This window comes from Anoplopoma fimbria, chromosome 24, assembly GCF_027596085.1.
Source record: "Anoplopoma fimbria isolate UVic2021 breed Golden Eagle Sablefish chromosome 24, Afim_UVic_2022, whole genome shotgun sequence".
NCBI lineage: Eukaryota > Metazoa > Chordata > Actinopteri > Perciformes > Anoplopomatidae > Anoplopoma > Anoplopoma fimbria.
Genome location: NC_072472.1, coordinates 5,456,745 through 5,472,297, shown reverse-complemented (window position 1 = coordinate 5,472,297; position 15,553 = coordinate 5,456,745). Strand labels below are relative to the sequence as shown.

General features: G+C 37.9%; 2 protein-coding genes across 2 annotated transcripts; both read right to left on the bottom strand.

The window, feature by feature from the left end:
- Window positions 1-1,607: 1,607 nt before the first annotated feature.
- On the bottom strand, window positions 1,608-5,415 carry cnot8 (CCR4-NOT transcription complex, subunit 8). The gene is made up of 7 exons (XM_054625929.1): window positions 5,328-5,415; window positions 3,967-4,200; window positions 3,654-3,847; window positions 3,379-3,540; window positions 3,076-3,220; window positions 2,776-2,886; window positions 1,608-2,272 (listed from the first exon to the last, which is right to left on the bottom strand). Exons 2-7 carry the CDS (start codon window positions 4,081-4,083, stop codon window positions 2,144-2,146), a joined length of 858 nt encoding a protein of 285 aa, XP_054481904.1. The 5' UTR covers window positions 4,084-4,200; window positions 5,328-5,415; the 3' UTR covers window positions 1,608-2,143.
- Window positions 5,416-6,649: 1,234 nt separating this feature from the next.
- On the bottom strand, window positions 6,650-15,085 carry fam114a2 (family with sequence similarity 114 member A2). The gene is made up of 14 exons (XM_054626183.1): window positions 14,840-15,085; window positions 13,845-14,095; window positions 13,448-13,547; window positions 13,188-13,289; window positions 12,867-12,970; window positions 11,993-12,127; window positions 11,606-11,770; window positions 11,349-11,472; window positions 11,150-11,235; window positions 10,454-10,552; window positions 9,448-9,572; window positions 9,261-9,333; window positions 9,115-9,168; window positions 6,650-8,205 (listed from the first exon to the last, which is right to left on the bottom strand). Exons 2-14 carry the CDS (start codon window positions 14,073-14,075, stop codon window positions 8,104-8,106), a joined length of 1,500 nt encoding a protein of 499 aa, XP_054482158.1. The 5' UTR covers window positions 14,076-14,095; window positions 14,840-15,085; the 3' UTR covers window positions 6,650-8,103.
- Window positions 15,086-15,553: the final 468 nt, after the last annotated feature.

Genomic DNA, 15,553 nt, shown 5'->3' with positions numbered 1-15,553 from the left:
ATTTTAAGACACAAAGTAGCTTCAACTCAAATCATGGCATTATGACGTTTTACTGACAAAACGAATCCCATCACATTTTACCAGGGACAAAGACGATGTCTTCAGATTTTAAAAACATAGTATGACTTTTTATGACATTCTATTCTATGACTTCTAAATTATTTTTTATGACATACTAGTCTGACTCTTAATTACCCTTTGTGCTTTGGCTTTTTATGGCCTTTTTTTTTTATACTTCTATACTTTTTTGATACAGGTTTTTAAGCGTGATTAATGCTTTCTGTGTCTGCGAGGGGCCACGAATGTACGCAAGTTTTCTCTGTCTGTGCACATCCAACATTTTTCTAACCATGCGGATATCGGGGGGGAACTGAGAACTTTGAAAAGTGTCACGAACATTGATTTGTCTGTCCTTGAGTGATCCAGAGGTGTCCTGGTCACGATTCACATCAGCTGGACTGTCTTGCAGAGAGTTTAACCACGGCTTCAGAGGGACCGCTAGTTAAGACACATGAGTTTGAGCAGGATCGGGTGTTTGTGCTGTTATATGGATAGAGCTCCATGTGCTCCATTGCATTGATCAGCTCTGACTCATCCAGAGGCTTGGGTAACCCGAAGAACCCCCTCGTGGAAGGGCTCACTCGGGTCCCTTGGTCTTCTCGTCACCTGTTGGTTGATTTTATTCTTATATATTGAGCCCTAAATGTACCGATTTGGGTGCTTTTATCACAAAATAAACAGAAGTTCTGCTATGCAGCCCAAATATAAAGGATTTGAAGTTTCTGGCAGTTTGATGTGGTAAAGCTTTGTGCCATCATCATGCTGCCAAAAACAATCTGCTTAGATTCCACATAATCTTCACTGTTAATGAACAGTTAAGTTCTCTCAGACTTTGTTGAATGCTGCCTTGGTTCTCCTTCACCTCAGCAAGTCTTCACCGTCTGCTTTTTCAGTGGCTCCAAGAAGAAAACAAAAATATTCTCTGCAAATATGGATCATACTCCCAGACATTCCTGAACTGAATCTTTCATCAGCAGACTGAAAGAAGCACCTCCACTATCCAGCTATTTGTTGAATAAAAGGAGCATTTAATTACAAAATGCTGTTCAAACATCATGTTTAGGTTTGAGTCTACATCCAGAAAAGCTTAAAGAAGTGATTGCCGTCAGGGCTGCAAAGAGATTTGAAATTTGACAGAAAAAACCTTTTTAATCATGCATATTTTTGGGCAACTCCCCACATGATTGTGGTAAATTTAACTTAAATCTCGTCTGCTGCAACACAAATTGTAGACGAGTTTCTAATAACTTGAAATAAACCCTCTAACATCACTTTTGAAGATGTGCGTCAGTGTGTGGCTGGTAAAAAAAGATGAAATACTTAAAATTTACATTCAAAATACAAAACAATTTAATATACAACTGTTTAAAACAATGTAGAATGTAAAAACAACAGTTACCACAACATCTGTAAACCTGACTGTGGACAGTTTGGTTTGGTGGGTCGATGTACAGAACAACAGTAGTTTGCCCATTGAAACACATGCATATAACCAAGCAATGTTATACACATTGAACGCCCGCTGTTAAAAGTTTCTGAAAGTGGAAAAGAGCTAAAACATTTTTATTTTCATCAAAATTATACATTGTAATTTACAGGGCCCTTCCAACATTAACTTAAAAAATGAAATCCCTGCAACAAGAGGCCGATCAGCTGATGATGAGGAGGAGGAGGAGGAGTCTGAACTGAAGAATCTGACTGGTTTTGGCAAAGTTTGGTCTGAAATCACAGTATGATACAAGGGGGCTGGTCCCATGCTGTTAAAGAAGGGTGTCACTAGAAATGCTGAAAAAGAAAAACAAAACACAAACAAAAAAAAGAATATTTAAAAAAGTGTTCTGGATATATGACCTTATACTCAGTAAAAGCGACTTAAAAAAAACGACTGAGCCAGTGAAGGATCCCATGTCACTGTGAGTCCATTTTACAGTCACTCGGGAGGGAAATTTAAAGAAATATATTTTGTTTAGTCTCGTTTGGGGGGATGGTGGGAGTCGAGTGTTGAGGGAGATCAGAGGGGGGAAATCTGCTGGTTGGGTTTTAAAACAAGTGCATATTCCACTTGAAGATTTTGAGCGCTCAGTCAGTGCTTGTTGTTCGTCTCCTCCTGGCCCGAGCTGGAGATGCCGTTCTGGGGTTGGGTGGAGCCCGAGCCCAGGCCGTACAATCTCCCACAATACTTTGCGTCATCAATGTTGTCTTCGAAGAACAGCTGAACAAAAAAAAAAAAAAAAAAAAAAAACAGATCTCAGTTAGCAGGTTCTTTACACAAAATGACTTCTTTGCTTTCAAAAACAGGAAGTTAAAGTGGGACATTTAACAGTTTGGGTAAAAACACACAGGAAGTAGCGAGCTGAGCAAAGCAGCTTGCTCCCATTCATTTTCTATGAGAAACGGTTAATCTCTAGCAAGGAGCATGACAGGATAGCCAGTAATGCCCAGGGGGAAAGATTGTATATATTAACTGTCATTGATATGGGAAAAAAATGGCATGGTAGCAAATCAAACCTGATAACCATAAAGATATTCATTATTAATAAATACTTCCAGAGGGCAGTTTACAGTAAACGCTGTCCTCTGTAAGGGAGGGCGGTAAAACATTTTCTGGTCGTAAAAAGTTGAAAGAAAAATTGGCTGAAAATGCACAGAAGCTGCCCGTCCTACAAATCAGATACTGTATGAAAAAGAAACCTCTGGATATTTATGTGAGCGTACCTCTTTCATCCTGAAGAAAGCCATGCCGGTGAGAAGCGAGTCTGATCCGGCCTGATGCTGCCGCCCGATCCTCTTCAGCTCCAGCTGGTCCGCTACTTCCTGTAGCCCTCCCTGAGTACACACGAGTCCAAAAGACATGAGTGAGGTGGCTAAAGGCTATTGACATCATGTGACAAATGTAGTCTCCTTTGTACAAGTGGAGGATAAAACAACACCAGCTGAATAAATGCCTCTGATATGGTCTCTTTCTACAAAATGACGCTGTCCGCCTCCTGTAAGTCTGGATTCAGTATCGATTACCTTTAGGTTCTTGCAGCTCTTCATCAAGTATTTGACGTCGTAGATTGCGGGGAAGAAGAGGTTGAGGATCTGGAAGAAGTCATGTTCCTCCTCAGGGAGCCGTGCGTCTGTCAGGAGCTTCACCAGGTAGCCGAAGTCATAACCACTGAGAAATACAGAATAGATGGACTGGATCACACAAATGCTGAACCGCTGGCCTGGATTTTTACAACCAGGGACATTCAAGAAACTGTAGGATTAACAGTTAACAGTCCTCTGAACTGTGACCGACACGCAGAAGCTTAATCAGAAACAACCACTGACCTGTGGAAGGAGAGCCACTTGGTGTTTTCACACAGCACCAGACCAGACGTCATGAGGAGCTCAGCAAAGTAGAGTGTTTCAATTCCCTCTTCTTCATGTTTTTTAAACTGGAGGCCGGAGTTCTGGAGTAGATCTATGGAGTCCTGTGAGTACATGTCTTCTCTGTGAGGAGCAAAAAAAAACAACAGACAAACCGTTCAGGGAGAGCTACCATCAAGCTGAACCATAAATTAGGACAGATCAGATTAGAAAGTGCTAGAAGACGGTCCGCATACGTGAGGTTGAACTTGAAGTTGAACTGCCACGTCGTCGTTCCAGGAGGGTAGTCTCCATCCTCGTTCATGAACGTGAGGCCGAGCTGGATGATCTTCAGGAGGTCCACGTTACACCTCAGCAGCTGGTACTGGTAGTCTACTGTGCTTCGGAACTCACCGATTGGTCGGACAACCACCCCTGGGAATTCTGTGTCCTGATGAGATATAAAAAATAAAAAAAAAGACATGAACAGAAAACTCAAAAACAAAATATTGTAATTACTGCACTTTGCCTGGTCTATATGGCTGTTTAGGGTAATAGAATGTCTCTCACCATGGCAATGAAGTTGTAGCTTTGTATAACTTGTCGGATCTTCCTCATTTCCTCCTCCACGTTGCTCGCCCATACTTCACAGATTATCTGACTGGAATCTGTAAGTGCGGCTGGCATGTTGGCAGGTCAGGAAAAAAAAAAAAAAAAGAGCTAAAAACCCCAACAATCCTGCGACCTTGTGAAGGGGGAGGGGAGGGGGGCGAAGGGGAGGCAGTGTGATGAAGGCAGACACCTCTGGGGAGGGGAAGAAGAAAAACAAAACATCTTAGTACAACATTTGTATTCGGATAAAGCACTGCTGCTGTTACAAGTGAGAATAACGCAAACACATATACAGAGAGCACACGTTAACACACAAAAACACAAAATAAACAAGAGTATGTACAGTACCAGTCAAAAGTTTGGACACACCTTCTCATTCAACTACTTTGAAGAATCTAAAATATAAAACATATTCTGGTTTGTTGAGCATTTGTTTGTTTACCACATAATTCCATATGTGTTCCTTCATAGTTTGGATGTCTTCAATATGAATCTACAATGTAGAAAAAAATAATAATAAAGAAAAACCATTGAATGAGAAGGTGTGTCCAAACTTTTGACTGGTACTGTATGTATGTATATATATATATATATATATATATATATATATAATATATATATATATAAAAACAAACACAATTAAAAAAAAATATATATATATATATAATATATATAAAAAAATAAAAAAAAATAAAAAAGAAAAAAAAAACATTGAATGAGAAGGTGTGTCCTAACTTTTGACTGGTACAGTATATATATATATATATATATATATATATATATATATATATATATATACACACACACACAATTAAAAAATTTTATATATATATAAAATAAATAAAAATAAAAGTAAAAAAAGTAAAAAATAAAAGAAAAAAACATTGAATGAGAAGGTGTGTCCTAACTTTTGACTTGTACAGTAGAACAGCAAATACATGAGAAAATAAATCAACATATTTCTAAACAATTGATGCAACTCCAACAGATCCATCCCTTTACATTGAATTAAATGCTTTTATTTAAAGCTGCAGCACACAACATGATAATACACATTATTATTATTATTATTTTTAATTCTTACTTCCATTAAGCCACGTTTATAGAAACTAGCACTGAGCTAGCTACACACTTAGCATGAGCGGCTAACAGCTCCAAGCTAATCCTCGCGTTACCGTGAAAGCTAACAACACGGGAGCAGGGAGTAAATGAAAACCACTCTTCTTCTACGCCTGGGATACGTCACACCTGCTACACACGCTGTAAACGTCGCAATGTGTCAGTGTTAGAAGTGTAAAAGTATAAAATGATAGGTTTACCTCAGGATTTGCTCGACGTAACCCGACAAGCTAGTTGATAGCGCTTCTGTTGTTCTTCTTCTTCGTTTGCGCCCTATTCTACAGCTTCTTCTTCGTGTGTTTTTTGGTAGATCACGGGTTAGAAGGGGGATATGTTCACACCGCCACCTGCTGGATGGGTGGTGTAATGACGTGAAATAAAATGCATTAGGCTCAATGGATAAATAAATAAAAAAAACATTTATTCTGATTAATTATACTACAATTCAGAGTTAGATTCAAATTGTATTATTTTATTTGAGAACCATAGTTAATTGTTTATTTTGCAAATTGTTGCTAAAACAAATTCATATGTTTCATTTAAAACATATACAGTCAACACCTTCTCATTCAATGGTTTTTCTTTATTTTTATTTTTTCTATATTGTAGATTAATATTGAAGACATCCAAACAAATGCTAAAACAAATTAATATGTTTCATTTAAAACATATACAGTACCAGTCAAAAGTTTGGACACTCATTCAATGGTTTTTCTTTATTTTTATTTTTTTCTATATTGTAGATTAATATTGAAGACGTCCAAACTATGAAGGAACACATATGGAATTATGTGGTAAACAAACAAATGCTCAACAAACCAGAATATGTTTCATATTTTAGATTCTTCAAAGTAGTTGAATGAGAAGGTGTGTCCAAACTTTTGACTGGTACTGTACATTTCAGAGTTAAATTCAAATTGTATTATTTCTTTTGAGAACCAAAGTTAATTGTTTCCTTTGCAAATTGTTACTGAAACAAATTAATATGTTTAATTTAAAACATATAAGTACAAAACATGATGAATTATAACATATTCACTTATCCAACATTATAGGTTATACAATTGGCTTAACATTGACCAACTAGAAAAATGGTATTTACAGATTATTGCATCACTAAAATAAAAATAACAATAATACAACAGTGTAATCCTCTTAGGTGTCGTTGAATACACTTATTGTATGTTGAATACACTTATTGTAAGTTGCTTTGGATAAAAGCGTCTGCTAAATGACTGTAATGTAATGTAATGTGTCATTTTATCAGATAAGTTCTTTACTTTTGACACTTAAAGTACATTTTACTTCAAAGTACTTAAACTTTTTTTTCTTAAAGTCTCTGAATACTTTCTTTACCACTTGACAAAAAAAACAGTTCTGATGCAAACTTTCAACAATAAAGTCTATGGACTGAGAAACAAATAAACTAAACACACATCATGTTATCTATTCTCAATAATAGTATAATATACATTATCTGGTCACATGGGCATAATACCCAAATGTGATAGTCAAAGAGTCATAAAAAAATCGTGGTCATCAATCTGCAGCTATAACAGCCTCTAGTCGTCTGGTTTCAGACTTTTCAACAGATTTTGGAACCTGGAAAATAGATTGAAAATATGTTTAATACACTCTGTAATTTTCACTCCCACACAAATCACAGTCTTAAATGACAGACATTTTATTTGAAAATCATCTTAAATACTTAATGTACATTAAAGTATATTGCATGAAGTAAATTGACTTTACTTGCCCACAACACACGGCCGTTAGCAGTATCATAACACTGAGGTCATTGGCTGAAGAAGACAATCACAATCCTCATGGCAGATAGAAGCTCCTAAGTTATTTAATAAACACCTGAAGTCTCATGAATAATGAAGTAGATGACTATAAAGACAGAGCTTAGATTAACTGAAATCGACAATGTGTATATTTGCATATTTCTCTAACTGGACATTCATTAGAGAGAAAACAGAGCTGTGAGGATTGGAAACTGTTGCAAGTCGTTTGGGCGTTGTTTTTTTTGGCTTTTAAGTATCAATAAAACAGTAATTAGTTTTATGTCTCAAATAGAGTCCAAGTCTTTAGTCTTCAATTCTGCAGCTGGCTAAAGTGAAAACAAGCCAGACCTGGAACTGTTTTGAATATGGAGGACTCTAAAACGTGAGGATGCCAGATGACAGGAAATACTTATTTAAAGCTGATATTGTTGTACAAAACAAATAATTTCACAGTCAGAGGCAAAAGAAAGCAAGTCGAAATGCAACCATGGTAGTAAACCGTCCTCCCTCTACAAACTGGCAACATTAGATCTGTAAACCAACTCCAGCCAGTCTGCTCATGATTCGAGGACGTTACCAAAGTTGCCAAAAAACTAAAACAACAATAATCTGTACATTGGAGATTTTACATTAGTGTACACTCAGTGTTTTTTAGAGAGATATGCATAAAGACCATTTCCAAACTATCTCTGTGCAGTAAAGAGAAAAATAATGAAATTATCAATATATCTTATCTTATTTATCATGTCATATTTTGTCATATTTTTCTTTTACACAAATTAGCACTACTTAAGTGTTCTCTGGGGCATATTCAAGATGTTTAAGTTAAGATGACCACTGACCATAGTGTACATGTCAGTATAAAAGGGAGAAGAAGAAGCTGCTCTTGTTTAACACAAACGCATTGGTTTGCCTTAACTGGTAGATCAGGACCTCATCAATACTCTTCTTTAATGAGTCCATCTACTGTGCTTAATAATTAAACCAGCAATGCAACAAAAGTTAACACTGTTTAACAAAAACACACTGTTCCTCCCAGGTGTGGAATAGATTTTTTTAGCCCTGAGCTGAACACCAGACATAGAAAGAGCTGACGCAGACGATTCAAAATAAACGTTTTTTTAAAGATGTGTCAGTTCCTCGCAGTCCCAGGATCGTGGCAGTGGTGGGCAGAGGTGACGTCAGCTGATCACTGCTCTGTGGATTCGGCTCTCCTCTGGATGTGGGAGATCTCCAGTATGGGCATCAGCAGCTGGAAAGCATCCTGGATGTACGACGCACTGTTGGACGCCTGCGAGGAGAGAAGAGAGAGGATTCACTTCGTATTCGATTGAATTCGTATTCGTTTACTGCACTTATCCTATTCGTAGTAGTTTGTAGCACTTATTGTATTCGTATTAGTTTGTTGCAATTATTGTTTTCGTAGTAATTTGCTTCTGCACTATGCTTTTGCTCTGGTTTATGCTTTTAGATGCTTGTTTAAGAAAGGAGATGCACTTATGACTTCTGGTGACTAGTAGTTCTCTTGAATACCTATGTTGAAGACACTTCCTGTAAGTCGCTTTGGATAAAAGCGTCTGCTAAATGACTGTAATGTAATGTAATGTAATAACATATTTTAATATCATTCTGAAATGCTCATTATTGTGCCTGTAAAGCCCTGTGACACAAATACAGAGAATCCAACTGAAAACATCTTCCTTAATATTATATTTAAGCTCTTCACAACCATTTTGTTTTTGTTCTTCAAGAAGAAAACATTTCTACCAATGATGTGAGATAATTATACTTTTTCCCAGCACAGTTTCTCCATTTATCATTTAAGGAATTTTGTGGAAAGAAAAGGGTTAGTGTGTTAAAACAGGACAGCAGAAGACAGACGTCTGCACGGATTTTAGATATAACTATCAAAGATTATATAAAATCTATACATTTAATTTATATTGATGAAGCATCAATGACTTCAATAGGTAGTAGTTTTTGTTTTCTTAAAATATAAACATGTTTTCCTCCTCTGAACCGTTAAATCCAATGCAAACATTTCAGTGTTTTGTTGTGTGAAGTTCATTTTATGTAATCAGGAGATAATGACCATGAAATACAGAGTTGTGCAGCTGCAATAACTGATCTTGTGGTTTTTCTCCCTAATCAGCAAAGAAGCATAAACAGATATACAGATTAAAGGTTCAATGACACAGACCTCCAAAAAGACTCCAGTTATCAGCGGGTTGAGGACATCTCCCTTCTCGTTTGACTGTAAAACAAATCAAATTACACTCAGATGAATAAACATGAATAATGTGTCAGAAGTGAGAAAACAAGTTAAGCTAGAATCATCACACTTACCCCTGCTGTTGTTAGGCAGGAGGTGAACTTCTTGGAAAGCAGTGAGAGTTCTTTACACAGGACAACAGTTAACCTGAGGACAGACAACACGAGAAATACAGACGTTTAACTAAAGTACTCATTAAACTGAATTCACACAGTGCGTCTAAAGCAGTGTCTCAGAAACAGAAGATCCACTCCGTCTTACTGGGACAGAACGCTGGCCTCCGTGGTGCCGCTGGTGAACAGGATCATCTCAGCCAGTTTGTGGAACAGCTCGATGGATCGGGCCGTCAGCTCAGCCAGACTCCTGATGGCTGCAGCGTGAACCTCCTGATGAAATACAACATGCACACACTGCTGAAACCACAGGCAGAGGAAGATGTGTGGACTGAAACAGGAAACGGTCAACGAAAACATCCAGCAGCACATTCAAATGTTTATATTTCCTAAAAGCCAGTTTTACTCCATCCAAGGACAACAAGTCACTCAGACAAAAGAGCATCCAGTTTTTACTATAAAACACACAAAAAGTCTCAACAGTGTCCAAATGCTACATCTGGTAACGTCTAGTAAGTGTAGTGCAAAAACAAATGTCACTTGATGGATTAGGCATTTGATATCTGATTAATTGACCAATTATTTATTCAATTCCAATTTTTTTTAATGTAACATATCAAGACAGAATACCCCAAAAATATGTTTCCAAACATCTCAAGGTTTCAGAATTTGCTGCTTTTATTTATTTTATATTATTGTAAATTTCATATCTTTGGGTTTTGGACTGTTGGTCGGAATAAACAAGAAATTTGAAGAATTAGGAAATTCTGTCATTACTTAATAGGATGGATTTATCTGAGAAGATAAGTAAAAAAAAAAACATGTGTTTGTTATCTTGCTTCATAAATAGCTACTTAAAAAGGCAAAAACCACAAGTTCCTTAGCGTTACTAATGAAAAACATAATTTATATGCTTCTGCCAAAACAGGACTGCAACCATAACGATATCTGCAGATTCTACAGTTTTATAATATCTCAGCGACTTCTTGTTTTACTTGATAAGAAGACATTATTGGCTGACTTTCTTCCAAACAGAATTTGCACACTTTTGCACACAAAAAAAAAGCTATGAGCTATGACCTTTGAGGTCAGATAGCAACGTAAAATGGATCGCTCCATCGTAATGTGAAATACTGATGATATCAGCAGCATACCTCTACAGAAGCTGTTTTCTTTACATCTTCCTCCCTCTCTTCCTCTTCAGCCTCTGGTTTGCTCATGTCACTGATCCAGCTGCAGGTGCTCTTGCAGGCCTGTTGCAGGTGAGAGATCATGGTATTAAAATCACCACCGCTCTGTTCACACTGGACAGCATACGTTTGTAAACCACTGGTTGACCACAACAAAAACAGGAACTGCACAATCTAATAGAATTGTGAATGCATTCAATTTGATTGGATTGTAATGCCACATTTAGGGCTGGGCAATAATTAAATATGGTAATTTATCGTTATTCAATAGAATCATTTTGTGATAAACTCATATATTTAGATATTGTGATACACAATTAGGTGGTAATAATAAGTGATAATAAGAAGCACATACGAACTCAAATTTAACAGAAAAAAAATCTGATTATTTTTGCACTAAAGTTCTTAATTAAATAATAAAATACTAATTAATTTCATTTATCAAGTATTTAATTCACACAAGAGTACATAAAACAACATATAGACTTTTTTTGAATTACCAGAAAACACGCTATATATTGTTACTGAGATATGAAATGAACTATATCATGATTATAGCCACATTGCCCAGCCTTAGCCAAATAGTTATTTTGTCCAACCGTGACAAAGACAATGCTACCAAGTGCAACCTCACAAAACACAGAACTGTGTAGTTGGTACCTTGCTGAGTTTGCCGGCTGTGGCAGAGACACTGAGCCCCTCCAAGGCCTCCGTTAGCTCCCTCTCAAACTCTGAGCCGTCTTGGTCTGGAATTAGAATAGTAAAATCAATCATTGTGTACATCAGTTCTAGTATTCATGGTGCTGTATTCCTCTGTCATTGCTGGTATTTGTAAAAAAAACTTTTACAGAAATGTCACCTTTCTTCTCGTCCACTTCCTCATCATCAAACTCCACCAGGGAGAAAGAGTCCTTGATTAGTTCCAGCTCCTCTTTGAGCTGAACCAGCTCATCTCCTGATAGAGTGGTCAGCACCGACTTCACCTATCGCACACACACCAAAAAACACACACACACAGTCACATTTGAGGGTTTTATCAGATCAAATTGAATTATGAGACGTAAAAGCAATGATTCAGTGAGTGTGTCTATTTAGACACAGTAGGTGTCATCGTACCTTAGACTCACTATCCCGAGACAGAATCTCCAGCGCCTCGAGGTGTGACAGACCCTGAAATTCATCAAACAGCATCCCGTAGTGAGCGACAACCTTCTTCTCGGAATCTGAGAAGTCTTTGTCCGCTGTCTGCAGCTCCTCCCGCTCCTTTGCCTCCCTCAACACCTACGAGACGGAGAGTTGAAAGCGAGGGAGGAAAACGTCAGCTGCCTGTCAGAATACCAGCAGCGAACAACAGTATGAGACAGCTGAGGTTTGTTGTATTACGACAGTAATAAATCTAATCCCTGAAGGTCAAATTTAGGCTGCTAGTCCCTCATCAAAAATAAATAAATGGCACTTTGAAAACGAGCTCCTGGTTTACATGTTTGACCCTGGTCTGCCTACCTGAGACAGAGTGGAGTTCCTGATCATCAGTCCTTTGGTCTTCCTAAAGCCGGGATCGCCTTCTGCGATCACGTCCATCGTCTTCTTCCCGATGAACTCCAGAGCGTCCAGACCGCCCGTCAGCACCGTCTTCCCCTGTGAGGAGACGGAAATATGAAGTGAAACAACAACAACACCTGCTTGTAGCCAACGACTAACATGAAATATGACATATTTAATGACTGAATTAATGATAAAGAGTTAATATGTAGCTTAAGACAACTTATACTGACTTTTAAAGGCTCTGTTGCTACTCTTGGTTACTGTATCAAATTAGGCGATTGAAGATGCAGAAATATTTTCTAAATCTATACATGGGTGATTATTGTATGATAAGGAAGCAATGCAACAGGGGAGATGTTTTTAGCAAAGTTGCTGCACCTTGTGAATTAAAGATGTATTAAAAAAATCCTAAACAATGAGATTATGTCATACTTTGTTGCTAATATGAAGTGAAACATGATGTATTTCCAAAATGTTAGCTTTGGAAATACAGCCTGATTTTGTTGGCATGGACCAAACCTATAAGAAAATTCAATCCTTCATTTTTTTTGAAACACACAATTCACCAAAACTGGACTTCTGGCTCTTTCACTTGACAAAGGTCACCACAGAGTCATGCTTATATTGACCCTCTCCTGCTGTTAAAAGATAATTCAATAGCAAATGTGCTTAAAATTATGATTTAAATAGTTGAGAGTAGCTGGAAAAAACAGCATCGCAGTGGTACCATTTCTCAAGATCTGTACTTTTAAGAATCAATGCCCCACATAACATGGTTTTCTATTTCCTCCCTCCTAGGCACAGAAATAAAACAGAGGATATTTCTGCTCACTGTGCTCTGGACGACGCTGGTGAGCGATGAAAACATTCCCATCGCACTTCCCATCGCCGCCGATCCATCTCCCACCGCTCTGTCAGCCTCACTGCTGGATTCACCTGCAGGACGAGAAAAAAAACACAATACATTACAATACATACAACACATATTACATGTGTTATACATGTCAACATAATATGGACAAAATGTGTGATTAATTCACTCATATTTCATATATATCTGTACTAAAGAGGGTTAGATCCATGTTGACTGGACCAGTCAACCCAGTGTTGTGCCTCTGTTACACAATACAGACAACATGTAGCTAATCTTTACCGTGCTCTTTCTGCTCTTCCTCCACTTGTGCCGAGAGCTCGGTCGGACTGGGGATCCCCAGCGACGTCTCTGCCTTCTCTATCACCTGAGTGAGCCCTTGGCCTGAACGGACCCGAGGAGACAGGAAGCAAGTTGAGTTTAGAGGAAGATTTTGCAGTTAGGTGCAATAGTGTATTATAAAAGGCAAAAAACTAAATGTAAGGACAGGAAAGAATGAGAAAGAATAACAAGTTTGGGTTAGTTCGGTGGTCTTTACTCACCCACAGTGGCCACAGTAGCGGTTGCAGTGGATAAGAGGGATTTGCCCCAGCTGCCCCAGTATCCCCAACCACCCTGAGACACAGTGGACTCACTCGGTGCCTAAGAGAGAGGACACGAGGATGAGGACCGAAGGAGGGAAAGAAAATAAGAGAGGGAGAGCAAGACAAGGAAGTTTGTGAGGAATAAATAATATAATAGAAAGGACACTGGGGTTTGTGAGTTCAAACAGCAGCTTGTATTACATTGCACAGTTATCACATGAAGAGTTATGCAACACAGCATCAAAGGGGCCCAAAGGGACCAGAGCTGTGATTTATAAATAGTGTGAGAGGCTCCAGTTGTTCCCTTTTGAACATTATCTGTAGTTTTCTCTAGTACAAACACTGATTATCTCACCACTGCTTTCGCCGGCTGCTCCTCTACTTTCGGCTTCTCCTCAACCTCCTCTGCAGGTTGGACGTCTGGTCTCCTCCTGGCTTTCCTCGTCGGGGCCACGTCGGTGGAGTTGTCGGTGGTGTTGTCGGTGGTGCTCGGCGAGGAGCTGTCGGCCGTCTCTGCAGGAGAAGCATTCTGAATCTCTGGTGCCTCCTCCGGACCCTCTGCTGCTGTAGCTTCGCTGTCTGACATCTTAACGTCTTATTGCATGCCTTCAAAGAGAAAATATGACAACGGATGTTAAATATTACAGATAATTATCCATTTACACTACTGCATACAGAGTGGTGTTATGCTTTTGAGAGCATCAAATGCTTTAAACTGAGTTTGGAATAAAAATGAAGTTTTGTATTGAAGAGAACTGAAGACAGATGTTTCCAAACACTCTGATATTCAACACATTCATTCCAGGTGTTGACTTTCCCCTCAAAACCAGTGGTATCATACATTTCCCAGAATGCATTTCAACACCCCCCCCAGGGAACAGCAGTTAACAGTTCAGTTGTTGTTTATCTGAGCAGATGGACAGTTCAAGTCCAGTCTTGTTGGTTTTCTGAAACTCAACCTGCAAGAAAAGCATTTACACTGTATATCAAATATATCTGTACAAGCAGGAATTGGAAATATGAGAATTACAACACATAAACCATATATGCATATCTGTAAATCAACGCACAACACAAGGTTATACTGTGATACTTTATTTTGTTGTATAGTATGTGTATTTATTGTCTGTGTAGTTGTATAGTATGTGTATTTATTGTCTGTGTCTGTGTAGTTGTATAGTATGTGTATTTATTGTCTGTGTAGTTGTATAGTATGTGTATTTATTGTCTGTGTAGTTGTATAGTATGTGTATTTATTGTCTGTGTCTGTGTAGTTGAGCTGCTGCAATACTTGAATTCCCCCATGGGGATCAATAAAGGAATATAAATATACTTTGGCTGCCAACTCACCTTCTCTCCTGTCAAAAGTCTGGATGCAGTGAACGTCACACAAGCCTGCAAGCAGCTGCCTTCCCCAAATAAACACTAATGGTTTATCTTCTTTATATCAGTTTGCACGTCTGTTTCTACACTCTAAATGTGTTTTAAGTTTCCCAGTAAACAGCTTAATGATTCAAGGTTTCCTGGTTCTTTTTGTCCGCCGATTAGCCACGTCACATGTTGTTTTCACTGACCAGGTCCAGCTGCTAGTCACATTGAGAAATACGGATTCCGGTTTGCACCTTCAAAATAAAAGTATTATTTCAAAACGTTTAGATTTCACAGGTTTGGGGTAGAAATAAGAATGTGTTTGAGTGGGAACATGTTTTTAAATATGTATCAATTTATTTTTGAATAATTGGAGATATCTGAAATGTTTGGTGTACATTTTAGATTAGCCTTTTCAATGGTGTGAGTCAATGCGGTTTTATTTTGGTAGGAAGAAATGCCATACTATCGGTCTTCCTCTTGATGCACGTCGCCAGTCAACTTCCGGAACAGTGAAAATGAAATAATGTAAACTTCCGGTACAAAAAAAACATCAGATCTAAAAAATAAATAATATTTGTAAAATTAAATACGTAATTTATTAATTCATTATTGAACATATAGATAACATTTTAATCGTCCAAAAAAATTATATTGTAAAAAAAGAAATACTTTTTTTTTTTTTTTTTTTTTTTG

What these genes read in the sequence shown, in the direction of transcription:
- fam114a2 (XM_054626183.1), bottom strand. Translation starts at nt 14,075, where the DNA reads ATGTCAGACAGCGAAGCTACAGCAGCAGAGGGTCCGGAGGAGGCACCA. An exon ending in CCTGCCTAACAACAGCAGGG is followed by an intron (nt 9,169 to 9,260) that starts GTAAGTGTGATG and finishes TTTGTTTTACAG; the next exon opens with TCAAACGAGAAGGGAGATGT. An exon ending in TAACTGGAGTCTTTTTGGAG is followed by an intron (nt 8,206 to 9,114) that starts GTCTGTGTCATT and finishes CTCTCCTCGCAG; the next exon opens with GCGTCCAACAGTGCGTCGTA.
- cnot8 (XM_054625929.1), bottom strand. Translation starts at nt 4,083, where the DNA reads ATGCCAGCCGCACTTACAGATTCCAGTCAGATAATCTGTGAAGTATGG. An exon ending in AACTTCAAGTTCAACCTCAC is followed by an intron (nt 3,541 to 3,653) that starts GTATGCGGACCG and finishes TGCTCCTCACAG; the next exon opens with AGAAGACATGTACTCACAGG. An exon ending in AAGTGGCTCTCCTTCCACAG is followed by an intron (nt 3,221 to 3,378) that starts GTCAGTGGTTGT and finishes TGTATTTCTCAG; the next exon opens with TGGTTATGACTTCGGCTACC.